General features: G+C 37.6%; 1 protein-coding gene across 3 annotated transcripts in view; it reads left to right on the forward strand.

Moving 5' to 3' along the window:
- Positions 1–6,839, forward strand: part of SESTD1 (SEC14 and spectrin domain containing 1) — a 54,683-nt gene extending 47,844 nt beyond the window's left edge. For all 3 annotated transcript variants that reach the window (XM_082762986.1, XM_082762984.1, XM_082762985.1), the window contains exons 14-18: positions 365–446; positions 770–892; positions 2,252–2,443; positions 3,608–3,729; positions 6,060–6,839. In XM_082762986.1, coding sequence (XP_082619112.1) covers positions 365–446; positions 770–892; positions 2,252–2,443; positions 3,608–3,729; positions 6,060–6,189 — 649 coding nt within the window. In that variant the 3' untranslated portion in view covers positions 6,190–6,839. The remainder of the gene's footprint in view (positions 1–364; positions 447–769; positions 893–2,251; positions 2,444–3,607; positions 3,730–6,059) is intronic.
- The last annotated feature ends 12,554 nt before the right edge of the window (positions 6,840–19,393 follow it).

Below are 19,393 nucleotides of genomic sequence, written 5' to 3' on the forward strand. Positions count from 1 at the left end.
GAAAAAGTCTGTCTTAGCCATGAAAGCCTCTGGCCTGCAAATCACACCAGTGCAACAGGGTAAGGAATCTGAAATGCAGCTGGAAGGTCATCTGTCTACTACTGGCACTACTTTCTGTAGCATAACCATGTCTAGACTCTTTAAGATGATGATGTCTGTGGGTTGTAGTGCTCAGTTCTTTTTGTTGCTTACTTGTTTCTTCTTATTATGGCAGGCAGTATTTATTTTGATCATTCTAAGCAGCACAAGAATGCTTTGGTCACCTTTCCATGAACACTTGCATTTTAATGTTGCTCCTTGAACACATTATTGTCAAACTCAGAGTGTGTTTTGTCTGCTTTGTATTTATGTGCTACTGTTAAAGGTGTGAGGATATGGTAGATGTGCGACGACTGAAGATGCTTCAGATGGTACAATTATTTAAATGTGAAGAAGATGCCGCTCAGGTATGGAAATGACTACAGAATTTCATCATTCTGGTCTTTGTAATCCTCTAGCTAAATTTAGGGGGGATTGATAGTTGTACAGCATTATTTTTTGTTGCTTTCAGGTGCTTTATCTAATGAATTTCTACAGTGAAAGTAAAGGATATGTCAGCGACTGAAAATAGTGGTTTAGGGGATTTCATGCACGATCTACTAGTTTAACTGATACCTTAACTTTTTCCAAATCGAAAGTATACACTAGTAGTTAATTCACCCTGCTGGATGAATGTCATTTTAATTTCCTAGCTTTTATTCTTCTAATTTTTTATATATATATTTTTAAGGCAGTAGAATGGTTAAGTGAACTGTTGGATGCTCTGCTGAAGACACATATCCGACTGGGAGATGATTCACAAGAAACAAAAGTTTTGCTGGAGAAACATCGAAAATTTGTTGATGTTGCACAGGTAAAATGAACTACCTGTAGCAGTAGTATGGGTTTGGTACAGTTTCAGAAAATGTCTTAAATAGGATTGCCATCTATATGTACAGTAATAGAACAGCTGTTCCTCGTCTTCATGTTTTGTCTTAATGCTTGAACGAATAAATCATGATTCCTGAAATTAGTTATGAGTCTAATGAGATTTTGAAGTGAAGATTTTGGTGATCCATCACCAATAGTGATGCTGCAGTTCTACTACCGCAGTTTACTCGGCTATGCACAGGCAGTACAAACCACAGAACTTGAATTTCACATTGACCTTTTAAAAGTGTGTATTTTAAACAGCTTTGTAATGATTTTTGAAGGACTCCAAACAAAATAATGAAATGTTGTTGAGCAACATAATTTCAGTCTATTTTGTGCTGTACTTCATGAAATGGAGACTGATTTTCCAGGTAGTTTATTATTGGTTTATGATAGTCCTGCTCAAGGAATATCTGTTTGGTAAGTTTAGATCAGCTGTTCTGGTAATGTTCCCTCCCCAACTCTTGCCAGCCTCTAGCCTACTGGCTTTGGAGGGAATCCTGGTGCTGTGCCAGCACCAGACAGCAATAGACAAAATAGCTAGCAATAGACAAAACACTGGTGTAATACCAGTGCTGTTGCAGCTCCAAGTGCAGAGCACAGCACTCTATGGGCTGCTGCAGGGAAAGTGAATTCCATCCCAGCCAGACCCAGTACCCAGGTTCATGTGAATTTCACCTAAAAGTAGAATATGTGCCTTTTTTATGTGCCATTTTAGATATATACTGTTTTCAGGAATGTCTAAATCACTGTTGCTAATTAACAGATGTAATATTTCGTAGTTACACCAGTTACACTAGAACTGATTCTCTCTTTTGGTGAATGGAGACCATGTAAGGAGGAAATAGAGGAATTAGAACTAGAGGAATTAGAACTGACCATGACAAGGGGATAGCTTGTTGTCATAATTGTGTGCCACAAAGCACCTTGATGCTGTGTGACCAGAAACATGGTGATGGTGGTATCAGTGAGATGGTCATCTTGGCAGTAGATACCAAGCATACAGTGCAAGATACAAGCAGCTATTCTCTGTTTTCCAGAAGGTCTGCCCTTTTGCCTAGACACTAATATTTTTTCATTATTTTCTGGGGAGCATATTTTTATAGAACAAAGAACTGTTTGTGGTCATCACAATTTTATGCATGCTTCAGCAGCATTTTCTAGTAGACCGGATTTGTTCAATGTACTCCGTGGATCTCAGTTGAGGTTTCACAAACGTGTCTGCTGTCATTTTAAGATAACTTGCTTTTAAGTTAAATGCAGAGTTCTTATGTGTATCTTCCTGTCCTCCAACTTTTAGAGTACTTATGATTATGGAAGACAGTTACTACAGGCAACTGTTGTGCTGTGCCAGTCCCTACGATGCACTTCAAGGTCCTCAGGGGACACACTTCCAAGATTGAACAGAGTGTGGAAACAGTTTACATTAACTTCTGAAGAAAGAGTACAGAGGCTGGAAACGGCTGTTGCATTTCATTCAAGTGCTGAAAAGGTGAGGTTTTTTTTGAGAAAAAAATCTATCTGAATTTAAGGAAAAATATAAGAAAAATGAAGTTCTCACCATTCAAAACAACTTTTTTTTTTTTTTTTTACCTCCCTATATATAAAAATAAAAGATTTAGAATCTTTTATTAGTTAACTTCAGTACTTAAGGAAAAAAAAAAAGCCAACCTAGGACATGGTAAAAGAAAAAATTCAGTCTGTCATTGCAGGAAGGCATGGGCTACAAAGCAGGTTGGTATGCTCCTTGCTTGTATTCATTTCTCGTTTGTATAAATGGAAGATGTTTTGGATCCATAGGCATTGGGAGTTGCTGGTGATTCATGAAAGCAAAAGTATATCATCTGTGCTGCCACAGATGGCTGGAAAAAGTTTTACCTGATACCAAATTAGAATTCGGTGGTTCATAAACTTAAAGTTGATTATCTCAGCCCATATTATGGATGTTCTTTCATTATTTCAATAGTTAATTGCTATATTTTCAGGCAATTAAAAGTAAAAGCAAGTAAGTAGATGGCTGAAAAAAAATAATCTGTTCATAAGCATGATTTTTCTTGCACTGTTGTGGCATTATTAATGAGACTGATGAAATTATGCTGCTAATTATGCTTCATAGGAAAAAATAGGAAGTGTCAGAGGGAAAAGTGGAAGAAAATATAGAATTAAGTACAAATATTGGGTTCCAGTCTAGAGACTTATATTCATATTTTATAAACCAGTCTGAGTTTTCTGCCAGATATAGGATTTTGTTTTGAAGCAGCTTGTAACAGGCCCTTCATAATTGTTTTTTTCCATTTTATGTGACTGTCTTGCAAGTCGCTTGATGCGGGCTACCATACTCATGCATTTTGAATTTGTTGTTGGAATGTTAGCTAGCAAGACTTTTTTAGTTCTTTGTTCCCACTTAACAGTACCGTAAAACATACCAGTACAGAATATTGGTAGCCCCAACCTATCTTCTTGCTCAGTGGTAGCTTAACTGATGTTTTTGTTCTGGAATTTTATGAATATTTTCATTGAGCTCATTTAAACGTGGCAGTGAAGATGCTGAAAGAACATTCACTCTGCCCTGTAATGGCACTTAATAAATAAATAAATTACATTCTATGCCTTGTCTACCTTATTATATTTTGGGGGCGGTTGTTTTTTATTACAGATACTGCAAGAATGTCCAGAGCAGCCTGAAGCTTTTAATGAAATGGAGCAATTTGATGAAATTGAAGCAGTTGGGAAATCGTTGTTGGATAGATTAACAGTGCCTGTAGTTTATCCCGACGGGTATGGAAAATATTATTGTAATGCCTTTTGAATATGTTTTTGGTAAATTTTCATAATGCTTTCAATATGCAGAAGAATCCTGAATGGTTATTGCTGAAAATAAAAAGATAATGCACTTATCCTCATTAATTTTTCCCATCTTTTCACAGAAAGCAGGCAGATCAAATTTCAGACTTTCCAAAGACACGTCCACTATTCTCACACAGTAATTGTTAGATATACGCAGTCGTTATACCAGCAAAGTATTATGTAGAAGCAACAAAAGTGACCAGTCCCAGTGTCTTTCTCTGAAAAAAAAAATCACATTTGAATTATGATATTTGATTTATTCAGACTTCTAGCCATCTAAAGTCTTAAGCCAATACGTTGAAGATATATTTATGTTTGATTTATTCAGCTAATAAAACATTACTTCCCTCATGATCTACTCATACTAATTTAAAATTGGTGGTTGTATCAGGCTACAAAACAAAACTGAATTTGGAATTTCAACCACAATAACTATTCTGTTCAGCAAACTACAGTTGTCTGTTGCAATGCTGAGCTTGTGGTTAATTTCTTCCACCTTAGTATTATCTAGTCCTGGAACTAGTCTCTGGGTATGTATGAGCACACTGTAATGAATGGGATTTGAAATCTGTGTTTTGAGTACTTTGAAATGATATCAAGCAACTTCATTATGGGCTACTTGAAGTTGATCTGAAAAATAGTTAAAAGAAGGTGGTCATGAAAATTAGATTTGTCATATTGCCAAAATATTGTGTTCCCTGTATGTTGTAGTTTTCTTTGGCAAGGACTATTTAAAGGCAGACCAGCAGCTGAACTAGTAGTAATTTTAATGCCTTTCCAGTAGTGTATTTGAAAATAGTGGAGTATTTAACAGCTGTGAGAAAAGAAAAGCGAAGAAATGTGTTATGTTTGAAGCATTTTGGTTTAACTTTCATATAGCAGTTGTAGATGTATGATAAATGACCTGGTAAATACAGTAACTTAAAACTGCTGTAATTTGCAGATAGACTGCTCAAGTGTAAATGGTAATGTTACTGTTTCATTAAATTTGCATGGCACATGTTAGAACCTGGGAAAGCTCTCCATGAAAGAAGGCACTTACTGCACTTTGTGATTTGAGTCCTAACAGAGTGCTCTTATAATTCTAGATGTATACAACTATGTATTAGTTTGACTAATCCTGAATATTACTTATGTCCTCTCTGGCATTTCAGATGGGTTCTGCTTGTCCCCCTTTTCAAAGATGGGTGGTATCTTAGCTGTCCCAGATCCCAAGATACCCTGCTGATCTGCCCACAGCATTCTATATTTAAAGCTAAACATAAACAATTGGAAAGGGTTCAGCCAACAATTGGAAAGGGTTCAGCCATTAGTACAAATAGTTTTTAAAATGTAGGTATAACAAAAATGTCATAATATGCCTGCAGGCATATTTCTTTAGTCATCAGCTTCCTCACCATTTTGGACTTCGGTCAGTGTCTTCTTGCAAGTCCAGGTCACTGTTCCCTGTCCTATTCATGGCTTTTAATCTGCATCAGACAAAATGTCTGCCCTCATTTGTGATCGCATTTGCAGCTGTGCAGTCTATTGTGTTTGTGGATAACCCAAATCAAACTAGTCAACTTCCATATGAAATAACTTTTCTGTTTGCTTATGGTCCATACCCCATTCAATCCCAAGTCCTTTGTCCGGCCACCATTTCCTCTATGCTTCATAATATTAGGTTTGATACCTGCTCTTCTGAAAGATTTCTTTTGATCAAATCCTGGCTTTGCTGACAGCTCAGTTAGTGGTTTCCCTAACATTTCAGCTCTCTTTTGTTATATTTAAATAGGAGAAATCTGATTTAACAGCCGCATGTTCTTTACAATTTGAGAGAGAGATGATATAATATGACTGTCAGCATGTGGCTGACTTTATATACAGAGTCCATCAATAAAGCAGCAATTGAATAACCTCAGTCAGAATTCATGTATAGACAGATTTCTTTAATTGTCATAGTATTCAAAACTGCAAGACTGGTTTGGAGAATGGAGGTGAAAATAGTGTTGGGAAGTCTCTAGTCGAGCTTACAGAACAGTGCCCTGCTGTTTAGAGAATATTTTGGATGTAAGAGGGTCATTTGCTATTTATAATAATTTCATCAGGATTGCCAGACAAGTCTCATCACTGCATTTACAAAACTTTTTAAAGGTGGCTTTTAAATTTCAAGACAAAAAGTGTCTATTTTTCTTCTGTTTCTTGTTTTATAGATTGTCATTCACATGTATATTTGCACAGTCTAACTTGTCACTGATTTCTTTTTTGTCTTTTTTTTTTAGTTCTGAGCAGTATTTCGGGAGCCCAAGTGATATGGCTTCTGCAGCAGAACACATTAGAGAGAAGATGAAGCTAGTTAGCCTGAAAAAGCAGCAACTGAGACAACCAGAAGTCGCTACCCCAGAGAGCTAATACTGACCCTTGTCTGTCAATTCATAATAGGACTTCAGTTTGTAATCCAGCATGTTGTTTGCATATTACAGATTTTGGCATAATATATTAAAATGCATCTCACAGCCATTACGTCTCATCTTTTTTTTCAAAGTAAATGTTCTCAGCATCTTAACACTGTGCATCTATCAAGCCATAATTATTTAACATGCTATGAAACCATAGATTCCAAGTATCTTATGAAAAGGAACTGTAAACTTTGCACTGAAATTTGCTGTAAAGCTTTACCTGACCTGTCAGCTGCTTCTTAGTTAAACAGCTGATGCAAGCTTTGAATGGTGCTAATGGAAGTGTTAGGAGTTCCATATTACAAAATTGTAGTTCTTTGCTTCCCCCTATGCCCAGGTGATGTGGTAATTTTAGACTGTAGGTAAGGTACCTGCAGTGTAGACAGTGGTGACCCTATAATTTTAATTTGAAATACTTTAAAATAAGAGATTGTTTTTTTTATTGTGCCAGTATGCAACCTACCCATAAAATCTTTGATATATCAGATTCATTAAACAGATGTTTTCCTATTTGTATTGATAATGTATTAAAAGCTGTTTGTGCTTAATAAAAATCATCTTTTTAAAATCTAATAGAAATCTGTTCTGGCCTGTGTTCCCAAATGTTATTGCTATATTTTGTGAAAAGTGATAGTAAACACCCTCGCTTCCCCAATATATTTATGCCTTGTTTTTGTTATGAACTACGCTCTTTAACACTGTAGCTGTAAGAGGAACTGCTCTAAACAATTATTATACAGGAGTGAGAGGCTGTGTCTTTTTTTTTCTGATAGAAGAACTCACACAAAGGTAATATACTATGTGCCTAAGTCAGTGTTTTATTAACAATAGTTGTCTTCCCAGGTAAGACTGATATACATCTCTTGTGCTTTATTTTTAGGTCTTGTTTCTTTTTGAATTGGGAACCTTGAATAATCTAAATGTGAATAATGTGAATGCCCTTGGTAGTACCTTTGTCTAATTTGAAATTGTTAACATGAAGTTTGCAAACATTGTAAAACCATGAGATGAAGTGAAATTTATTAAGGAAAGGGAACTGGATTGAAACAAAATCAGCCATGTGCTTAATTTAGCTAACTTCTTACTCTTCACGACTTAATTAGCATAAAATGAATATTACATGTATATTTGCTGGAAGGTGGTTTGACATCTGACCATTTTAGAATACCGTGAGGAACTAACAACTAGATCTAAGTGTTTTGTATTGTCATCTAACTATATTGTGCTCACAGTAAAGATCAGTGCCTGCAGGAAAAGAACATTTTATTGCTCACTAGGTTTTCTTGATGCATCTGTCATTCAATGTTATATTTACTTCTCTCAGCTTTTTCCATATTTTCTCCACAGGAAAGTGATGCGTCAAATAAAGCAATTTCTCTTCAAACACAACAACAAAACATTAAAAATCAATGGTTTCTCTTTGATAAAGTGATAAAGGTATTTTTTTTTTCCCCTCTCAGGGTATTTTGGCAGAGGAAATCCAATTATTCTTTTGATGCATTTGATGTAGTGCTGCAATTACATTAATACTAGCTTAAAATCAACTGAAGTTTCACAGACCTTTTTTTTATATAGACTTTTTCAATGTAATAATTTAAAATTGGATTTGTTTGTTCAATTCTCTATGAGAAAGCTGCTGACACTATTGCTAATATTTGGATGAGATAACTTTATTTTGAAACATCCAAAACAAGAAAAATCTGATATTTAATACAAAATGCAAAGACAAAAGTAAACTAAGACAATAGTCATTAATAAGCACTATGTCTCCAATTCTGCATCACTTGTTTATAAACTGCATTAGTTACAGTAATTAATGGTCTGCAGTATGAAATCTTGTTGAAATAGTAGCTTATAATGAGTATGTATTACAAATTATATTTGCAAGGTTTTTATCTTTATTCTGTCAAGGGGCATAACATATGCAAAAGGAGAGCAATATCAGGGGCTTCTGACTCATTCATGTGACTGCTGTGCTTAAAATGTCTGAGTAGACCTAATGTAAATATCCTTGGCTTCTAATGCTTGATATGTAATAGTCTTTCTCTGGTAAGGCTGATTTAGCTTCAGATCACCTCTAAGTCTTCTATAGTAAACCATGCCACTATCTCGATATGACCAAAATGATCTGTATGACTGCTTTGCACAGCTAGCTAACATAGTTTCTTCTATGGAAGTGCAAATATACTGAGCTCTGCTGAGGATCCAGACATTACATATCCCAATCTTGTTCTGTCTGTTCTGCTGCAATTACTGTCAGGATTGGAAAGCAACGTGTATATTATGCAAATTAAAAAAAATAATAATAAAAATAAAAAAGTGGTCTCATGGTAGCTGTGGGTCCTGGAACAGGCACAGTAAGCAGATGCTTGGGCAGTTCACTATTGGTATATATCACATGTTAGAATAAGGCTGTGACAGCTCAGTGCAGAAGAGGCTCAAGGCTTTGTGAAGTACTGAGAACCACTGGCTCCATATGAATGGATATAAATGCTCACTAACAGTGTATCTATAGGTTGGGCCTTAAAAACTTTCAGTTCATTCCCACATCTTAAACCAAACATTAATTCTAATTATCTATGCCCAAGATGTTTATAGGAAAAGAGGGAGTGAATAATCAGTGCAACAGATTATCTTCCAATTCTATTTTCTTTTCCTAATGGAATTCAATAAGGGTAAGTAGAGATCTCAGATACATACATGAGCAAATAGTGCAGGACCTGAGGTGATTCAGGCTAACAGAAAGGTTTTGATGTCATGGAGATATGTAACAGCATATGTAGAAAGATGTTGCCCAGGGAAAAATAATGATCTTGGTGGTGATGATGATTAGGAATGGGATTGACATGGAAGATTCTCAAACAGCAGTAATTAATGAAGTTCTGGATTCAATAGTCTGGAAACATGGGGATCTCCATTGCTAGCAATCTTGAAGAACAGTTAGGACTTAAATATGCCAAGAAAATTGCAGGGTTGGTGTAGTTGGGTCCCTCCTTCTGAATCTAGCCCTGTTTGTGACTTTGATTCTGTACTGAAGGAACTAACTGGTAGATCATTCTTGCATTAATTAAAAGTGCAGTTTCTACTCTGATTTGTAAATGATAGCATCAGTTTTAGATGCTCTCACCAACCCCAAGTTTTATGTTCAAAAACAGCTAACAACTCAACTTTCAGCTACACAGAACCCAAAAGGAAGTGTCACTCAGCTGTTTCACTGGTATGATGGTAAAAATTAAATTATAGAAATGAAATGGAGAGTGAAATTTATCTTAACTGTAAGAACAGCTTCTTACAGACACTGATGGGAGACCCATTACTCAAGACACTTTACATCAGAACAAAGTATGAACAAATACTTCACCTCTTTGTTACTGTTATCTTTTTTTTTTTTTTCAGAATTAGTCAATGCATTAATTTCAGTGGTGTCACTTTTAGACATATTTCACTTATGCAAGTTTTGTAATGTATGGTTTACTATCTCATTTGACGGAATTTATTTTCCATGTTCACTGTTCATTTTCTAAATAACAGTTGCAGATGCTGGGCAAGTGACAGCACATTCCCATGTCATTGTTGACTTTCCAAGCATGCATGGATTGCTGATGTTCCTGTGCCTCACGGGACTGGAGGTTGCAGAGCTCTGGTGGGTTGGAGAGCTCCATTAAGACATTTGTCTAAAGTATAATGCCAGGATTTATTTTTATTAAAGCCATTGGCAAGTGGTAAGTAACACTTGATGTTCCATTCTCTTAAGGATTTTTGGACTGCTAGGAAAAAGAGTAGCTTTCATGGTGTTTTGAGCATTTTTGCAGACATACACAGCATGGTTACTGGATATTTATTATGTTTGTGTGGTGGTGTGGGCCTGACTCAGAGAGACTTGGGGACAAGCCATGTTCTAAAACCGGTACTAAGTGCAGACTGTTCTTTCTGAACACTTGTATGCAGCTCTGCATGCCTCTATTGGATGATAGATATGTGCAAGCTAGGCTCAGCAGGGTGAAGATTGCACAATGTATTCAACACATCTGACTGCTACTCCACTTATCTGTGGTGATGATGTGAATGTGATGCCCCACTGACTGTTTTATATCACTTGCTGCCTCTCAGAACACGGCCTTCCTCTCCAAAAGAAATGTATAGAAAGACACACAGTAAGGCGGTCAGCTGTAGCCAGGGTTTTTATTACTGCTTTTCTTGAAATGGCATAAAAAGGCTGCTGTGAGCTACATGCTCAATGAGCCTTGTAAGGTTTTCATTTTCCCCCATCATATATGGCCAATTTGTTGGGTGGCAGCCATTTGCAGACATCATTTCATGCTGCGTTACCTCTGCAGGACCAATCATTTCTGAAGAAGCCATGGCTTTTGCTCCTGCAGGTAACAGAAATGTGAATTTCTGGGGTTCATCTTGGTATTGTTGGCTGTGGCCCCTTCTCTAAGTATTGCTTTGTTTCCTGGGCCTGATCAGAGAGATGTCCACATTTCTACCACTAAACTTTCTTCTCTGCTAACGGTTTTGCAAAAGACCTTGCAAGTGATCCAATGTGTATTTTAAAGTGTTCCTTCATTGTTCCCAAGGAAGAATTGGTTGCTACTTCCAGTGAGTGTGTGCATGCGCATGCCTGTGTTGGGAGGGGGTGACAGCTGAGTTCCGTGCTTCACAGGGGTGCTAGGAAGGAAGTCTCATTAATGTTTGGTAGTGGGTGATATGATATAGTTATGGAAGTCACGTATGTGCACACAGGATATAAAAACTACAGCTGGAATCATTTTCATCTTAGAGCAATGAAGTGATGTTTTTTTTATCCTTTATATGGTAGTGAGACCTGAGGAGCAGTAGTTAGCAAAAAGAAAGGAGGGAAAAACCATGCACATGTAATAAAACCAGTTATCGAAATGAAGGGTTTTATCTGCAATGAAAACATTTATACAAAACGTATGGTGTCAAACAGGTGGGCTGTAAGGATGTTTGGGAAGATCAAGCTTCTCCCTTAAATGCGGTTAATCAAATATCCTGCAAATAGAACAGATCTAGCACAGCAAGAAAGAGTAACTCAGAGAAAGGGATTTAATTACAGAATATTTAGTAAGTATCGAATCAAGTGTTCAAAAAAATTATGAAGCTTATTAAGTAGTCCTGCATGCTGTTTTCGTGCCTGGAACACATCAGACGAAGTTCTAAAACATGCAGTTCCTGCAGATCCTCTTGCATTGACTAGGTACGTCATCTAGCTCTGCCTTCTGAAAAGACTTCCATATAATGAAAGGATGACAGAGGAATTTTCAAGTGTTCAAATTAATTTAGGCCAAGTTCTGGGCTTCTTCACTGAAGTGAGGCTTTTAATCTTTTGATTCCTGGGACTGCTTATGTTTGATGAAAGCTCTGTCTTGGAGTTCAAAAATGAAGGCAGTGAAATAATTTATTTTTTAACTTCCTCTTGATTTAGCTAAGAAATAGAAAGCTCACAGTAGTTGTATAGCTGGAAAGAAAATAAATCTTTCTAAATGTGATATTCTATCTTGCCACTTTGGCTATGAGGATGATTACATTTTTTTTTTTTTCAAATCAGAACTATAACACATTGCATGATTTTCAAGACACTACAAAAATAGACAAATATGAAACATTAGGAATTTGCAAATACATTAGCATTATTACTATTTTAAATTTACTTAGCATAAATCTCTTTTACCTCAGGGCCTGACAAGATGTCTCTTAAGAGTAAAAGCCTGTTTTATGGCCATTTGCAGAGTAGAGAATAGAAACAGACCAGAGCAAAACCTGCTGCACAGACAGTGGTATCTACTATAAGCCCTGTAGATATTCTTGGTATCTCCTAAAAACCCTCTGTAAAATGTCAGTGGAGTTTTAATGTAACCAGTCAAAACCTTGATATAAAAGTTATTTTGCATGATGTGAACTTTACCTCAGCACTCTGGCAATGCTGTTGTTGCCGGTGGGGACACAGTACTGTTCTCAGGCCGTAACATTCAAGTAAATTAATGTGTCATCTGAGATTGTATTCCCCAGTATTCTGTCTCAAACGGTCCAATATTGAAAATGGGTTAAGGTTAAAAACAAATCAATCACCTCTGTGCAAATTTAAAAATGCAAGGCTTTTTTACATTTGTACTTGATTTGACACTTCCTTCCCGCCCCCAACCCTACCACATATAGAGGATATCCAGTGCTGCTTTGTGTCAGGCTGCAAATTCTGTTTCATGTATAGAGCCTTGCATATACGTTGCCTGCCTTTTGTCACCATACTGTGAGGAAGATCACAGGAGGTTACGCCAGAAAATCTTGCAACTACCATATCTTTAAACTTCAGTTTGTATCCTTTTTCAAACACAGTGATTATTGTCCTGTGCAGACCTGTTTTCAGGGTTGAAATTCAAGGTAATTAAGCAATTCTTGGTCAAGGCAGCTGACTGCAGAGCTCATTAGTGGACTGTCAATTCAGAAGATACTTGTTTGAGAAACTGGAAAAAGTAGACAAAAATAAAATATTCAGTGATTCATGGGACAAGACTTTTATCAGGACAAAAGGATCCTGGTCACATTACTGGATGCTGTAAGAAGATTAAAGCTCTTGGAAAAGATACTCTTGAGTAAATGATTTGTTTGATCAGTGCTGATGACCTAAGGTGAAAAGGGTCATAGCTAGAACTTCTGTCTCGCAGGTCTAACACCAACAGAGGGGTCAGAGTAAATTTACTGATCTGGTTTGTAGCAGTAGTGCAGTTTTGTAGTGAATTTCTGACTCCTTTCACTGCATGTTAGGCTATCAGAGCACTGTTACGATGTATACAATTTATTTTTCAGAAGAAAATCTGGAAGCTCAAATCCAAATATGATCTAAATTGTTCCAACAATTAGGTGTTTGACTAACCTGTGTTTCACCTCCCCACAAAGTCCTTCAGATTATTTCTGACATGGTTCTCTTGCTACAAAGGGCAAAGTGCTGTGTACGCCCTTGCACTTACTGTTGGTTATCAACCTCTGATTCATTCCTGAAGTTCTCAGCTTCTCCTTTGAAACAGCCTTCTCCTGTTTCAAAATGTTTTCCAGTCTTTTCTGTTTCTCGTCCCTGCTTACGTTCCTTCTTCTCATCACTTTTATTCTTTAAATTGTTCTTTTTTTTTCCTGGTTTTAAACTATTTTACCATGGTGAGAACTATGACTTCTGTCTCCTGCTGAATTCCAAGAGGAGAAACCTGAGGTCCAAAGGTGGCTAATCATTTATTTGTGTGTGTGGAGAGATGAAGTCTTTTAGAAACACAATTAGCTGACTCCTACTGCTTTCCAAACTATTGTCAATTTCTCTTTTTACAGCTGTGGCTGCTCCTTAAACAACTATTCCCAAGCTTGCTTTCCCCTACCCTGTCTCACAGAAGCTTTTATCAGACCAAGTGAGCTAACTCCTTTTAATCTCCCCTTTCTTCAGTCAGTTTCTACCTGAGCAGGAAACGGTCACAGGCTCCCATCTCCACCCTCTCCACTCCAGTGGCAAAGGGCAGGCAGAGATGACATCTTCCAGTAGCCAAGACCTATGGAGCCATATGGACACCCCTCAGGAGAAAGGAGAGGAAAAAATATTCTTGAGGTTCTAGAGGAAGATATCAAAACCACTAGCTAAGATACAGGAAAGGTGATGCTGTCCTAAGGATCATACAATCTCACCAGCCAGCCCTCAGTTTTCCAGGCCCAGAGCCTTTGGTAGACCACGGGCAAAAATAACAATAATAATTAAAAAAAATAATAATTGTTGCCATGCAGACAGCTTGGTTGCTGTAGTATCACTTGGCACCAACATGAAGAACTGAGAAGAGGGGTGGAAAGAGAAAGAGAGAAAAGGAGTCTCGGTACCAAGTTTGTCTATTGAACAAATCTTTTTGCACTGGCTCACCTGCTACTGCATCCAGCAGCATTCATATTCAATGAACTCTGAGCACACAGTCCCAGAACAAGGAAAAAATCACCTATTTCTACTGGCATACTACAGTAGTTTTTGCTGTGAATGGCACACAGTGATTCTGTAGTGTGATAATCCACCTTAACTTTAGTTAGCACTGAAAGGGGAGGGGGGGGGTTATTATAGGCAATGCTTCCTAATTTTATGTGGGACTTAAATTACGCAGTGTAACGTGCCACCCTTTGTAGGGCATAGGGCATGAACGGTCACTTGGATAACCTGGGAAGAAAGGGGTCTGATTCTCATGTACTGTAGTCACACCCCAGTTACATTAGGTGTCAGCAGTGAGCGCACATTTGTTTAACAACCCAGTGTCAGGCAAAGAAGCAGGGGGTGGGGGAAGGAGAGCTCAATTCTTCCTGCTGTTTTACCTCAAGTAGATCACACAATTCAGCACTTAAGTGATAGGGACAACAAGGATCTGTTGTGTGCTTGCTGTTTGAGGTAATGATTTGGAAAATGGAAATGTATGACTAGAACATATAGAGGAATGCTCAGCAGCACGAACCTTCAAGTAGCAGAGTTGCACTATATGGAGTTACCGCTTTAAAACAAAACAAAGTGCTCCTATTTATAACTTCACTGATAAATGACTTTTTAAAAAGCCTTCTAAAGTCTCATGGTTCTTAACACTTGAAATTCAGCTACCCCATTGAATCTAGCTTTTCTAGATAAATTCTTCCTAATATTAGATGTCTAAAGCAATGTGTTATTAGAAGTGGGACTGTGTAACATATTTTGCTTTTTGCTCTAAATTGAGCTTTCTGAAATTTGTGCCTATTTAAATCAACTCTTCCAAACAATAGAAACAACATGGTTTGACTTTTTTCTTTGTGTGTGTGTGTGTGTGTGGTTAGTATGTTTATTATCTATTTAATTAGTCTTGTTAAATGAATGACTCATACAAATCTTTTTGGTATCATTGCTCACTGACTACTTTTGAAGAGGTTAAACAGATGTCTCACTCTTAAATGGTAGACCCCAGACCTAGTTACCCTGATGGTATATTTTTGAGCAGTCCATATGTGTTTTTAACAGCTGGTTTTATTTTGAGTGTAATATATGCATCTATGTGTATAAACATTGAAAAATAAAGGGAAATAGTTTTTTAATACAGTTAAATTATAAATATAAACCAGAAATTGGCAACATGGAGCAAAACTGTTATTTACTGTTATTGTGTAATTACCTTATTAGCTGGACAGTTTGTAGCTGCCTTCAGACTAGATCTAGGATACAATCTGCATCTTTTTTTTTTTTTTTTTTTTTTTTTACAGGGAGAATGTGTAGCCTGGCTGACATCTATATTTGGTGCAGGATGCATACTCCTCTGCACTAACACAGCACATCAGGAAGGAATTTCAAATGCTCCCAAGCAATTTAGTAACAAAAGTCCTGCTGACTACATGCATGGATGAGGGAAAACACTAATAATGTTTAATAAACTGTTCTTTTTCTCCTGCTGTTCATGAAGGCCAAACAACAGATTAATGAGCTATCTAATATCTTTGTTCTCCTGATAGAATTGAATGCACTGGGCCACAGTTTAATTGTGCTTTTTTTCTTCTTTTTTTTTTTTTTCTTTTTTTTTTTTTTTTCTGTTGACAGGCTTGTACCTGTGAACTAACTGTTAAAACTGCTGCATTTCTGTATTCTACAGAGTATGGGTGTTTTGGACAACTCCTGGTGAGATACATATGTTGAGCTTCCCCTCTGGTGCTGTTGTAGAAAGCCTAGTTTCCTCAGAATCACATGGAGAGTGAAGGTGGTCTCTGCCATTTCTTCAGTAAACTTAAGAGGACACACAGGTTGCTCTCTCCCACGTCCCAGGTGGAATGAGATTTGATTGTTTCATGTTTCACACATGGTAGTGGTTTTTTTTTTTTGTTTGTTTAATCTTGTCACCCTATTCAACAGTTAACATTTTCCTTATTTATGTTTTGCAATTACATTGACATTTGAGAAGTCAAGTCACTCTTTTTTTTTTCAGTCTTTCCTGTAGCTGTTATTTTAAGGAAAGTTATAAATCCAGATTGTTTGTTATTTTTTTTTCTATTGGCTGTGACAGTAGAAATAAAATTAAGCTTTCAAAGAAAGATGATACTGAGTAATTAATGTGTTTGGATTTGGAGACATCTGTTCAGATGAGTTAGTTTAGAGATGCATCTGTTAATCAGTCACAGCTGCCAATGTCCTCAGAATTATTGCAGAGACCTGTGTTGCTTGTCCCCCACCCCCTCTGTGATGCCTAGTGAATAAAAATGTAATTGGTCCTTATTTGTCAGCATTCCTTTTTACCCTGTATATGAGTCAAGTAAAGAACAGCAAGACTGCCCTTTTATAAAAAATAAATAAATAAATAAATAAAATGTTAGCAATAATGGTCTACTACACAAAATTTAGGAGCTGGACTTTTAAATGTAAAGGTTATAGAGCTTCCTTAAAATAAGCATGGAGGCTGAAGTGATATAATGTGGCTGTAAGCCCTAGTTAAATTTGGTGGATCTTTTCTATCATTGAGGACTTAGGTACTATTTTGAAAAAGTGCCAAGTACAAATAGTATGTATACTTTGTGGAAGTCAACTAGGGTCCAGTAAGAGGGTAACAAGGAAGAGAGTGCTGTGGGATGAAAGAGGAGCATGAAAAATTGATGACTAATGGATTGAAAAGTATCAGCTGTCACTGCTTTCCAGGTCTGTTTACCACATGGGTTGTTTTAAATGTTGTTCTTGGAAGAACATAAATAAAGATTGTGCTCATATACACAAAATTAGCTTAAACTGTTTGCAAGTTTCTTCATCTCTGATACACTCTGATTTTACACAGCAGATTGTTTTGCTTCCACGGAGACATTCAGTACATCAGGGATCAACCAGGATAACTTGTTTTTGGTCTTTTCTCTGCTTCATGTGACAGTGCTTTTCAAGTAGCTTTTTCTCAATGTGCTGCTTTTTCTGGGTGGCATGAAGCATCCGCTGCTTTTTCTGGGTGGCATGAAGCATCCTCGGGACTGGTGATAATCTAGCACGAGTAGAAGGGTTTTCATTAGGGTGATGAATAGGATGAGTGGAAAGATACAAGCTATAATGCTTAAATATGCTAATATGTTTTTAAATAAGATAAATCTGGGAAGTGTAAAACATTAATTCATACATGGATGATGGTTCTTTCTCTACACTTTTTGCTGGGGGTTGTCTTTTACTCCTTGGGCACTCTTTCACTGTCATTTCCTAGTCCTTTACTGGGATTTCTGTGCCTTCTCTTTTTGTAGTATGCAAGTATGGCAAAAATAAATAAATAAATAAATAAATAAAATAAAATAAAAATGGGGGAGCCACTGGGGTCACTGTTTTACACATGCCTTTTCTTAAGCTGGTGGACTCATCACTGACAGGGAAATGGCTTCTGCCCATACTTCAACCATTATCCACCTAAAATTAATCTCCTTTACCTGGGCTGGCTCTTCCTCTCCCTTACAAATAATAGTAACCCTGTTTTGGGTGTGGGGAGGTAATAGTCGTTTCCTGCCACCCCACACACCCCCCCTCCCCCCCGCCCCCCTCCCCCCCGCTGTAGGGCACCTGCCCTTCCTCAGGAGTTCTGACAGCAGTCTGTGTGCCCTGAGGTACCTGTGGGCCAGGGCCTGCAGCTGCTGTGGTAATATGGGCGGGGTGGCGGGGTGTCCCTCTCCCACCAGTTCTGCTGAGGGGAGCAAGGCCACACCAGGCTGAGCTGCCCTTCACCTGGGCTATGGTCTGTGTCATAATCATACAGCCCTGCTGGTAGCATTGGGGTAACTTGTTCTCTTCCTTGCTCTGCCTTCTGGGCACTGGGGCGACATTTTATGCCCAGCACCCTCTTGTCCTGTCTCTCTGGCCCTGAGTAACAGCTGAGGGTAATGTCTGCAAGTGCTTCCATTTCCTTCTGTTTTCTTGTAGCCTTCATAGCACGGGTCTCTCCAAGAAGCGCTTATTTCAGTGTTTTCCCTATACACATGTCAAAATTGTGATTAGGGTTTCCATTGCCACTAATAAGATACCATGTTGAAAGTGAAATGTTTTGTCATACTTATGTCTTCAAATCCTTTTTACATACAGTTGTTACAGATGGTACCTGGCATTTCCCACAGTATTCTCCTGAGGAAGCTGGCTGCTCAAGGCTTGAAAAAGTGTGCGCTTTGTTCATTTAAAAACTGTCTGGGTGGCTGGACCCAAAGAGCCATGGTGAATGGAGTTAAATCCATCTGGAAGCTGATCACTAGTGGTGTCCCCCAGGGCTCAGTACTGGGGACTGTTCTCTTCAGTATATTTGTCAATGATCTGGATGAGGATAGTTGAGTGCACCTTCAGTAAGTTTGCAGACACAAGAAGTTAGGTATGAGTGTTGATCTGCTTGAGGGTAGGAGAGCTCTACAGAGGGATTTGGTTAGACTGGACAGATGGGCCAAAGCCAACAGTATGAAGTTCAAGACTACGTGTCTGGTCCTGTGTGGGGGGCACAACAAACCCATGCAATGCTACAGGTACTCTGGTACTCTATCTCATATCTGTCTGTTTCTATCTCATATGCTTTGCTTAAGCCAAATCAATAGAATATCCATGCATTTATTATTAGACATTTTGAATCATTTGACTCAGCTGTTGCCAAAATTGCTATGGTCAACTTTTTGAGTGGTGTTTTTTCCACAATTTTGGCTGTTAGTACTACAAAATATGCTTTCTCATTTAACCTGAGTGATAAAAATCTCTTACGCCTGGTTACTCTGAGATGATGGAATGACCCAACTTGTGCCATTAAAACCACTGTTCAAGTGTGCTTGTGAGATACTCAAGGACACACTTCAATATGGTACTAAAATTGGCTGGGAATTCCTCTTATGAGACTAATTAGAGGCCAGGTTACTTTTTCCAGTAAGTTTTTCCAGCAGTCAAGCCCTAATTGCTCTCAGTCTTCTCCACAGGTTGGAAAACCCAAACTCACTGTCTTCTGGAATGTTATTTAGAAATCTTGCATATTTAATAATTTTTGTACAAGGGATCTTGTACATTCTAGTCAATTCAAAATAGGGCTTTCTATTCAGCTTCAATTGTTGAGTTTTCTTCATGACTATCCTCCAGTTTTTGAGTGGCTGTTAAATTTCAAACATTTTGTTCTGCCCACGTCCATTATATGAATGCT

Source organism: Aythya marila (genome assembly GCF_965140915.1).
Source record: "Aythya marila genome assembly, chromosome: 6".
Classification (NCBI taxonomy): domain Eukaryota; kingdom Metazoa; phylum Chordata; class Aves; order Anseriformes; family Anatidae; genus Aythya; species Aythya marila.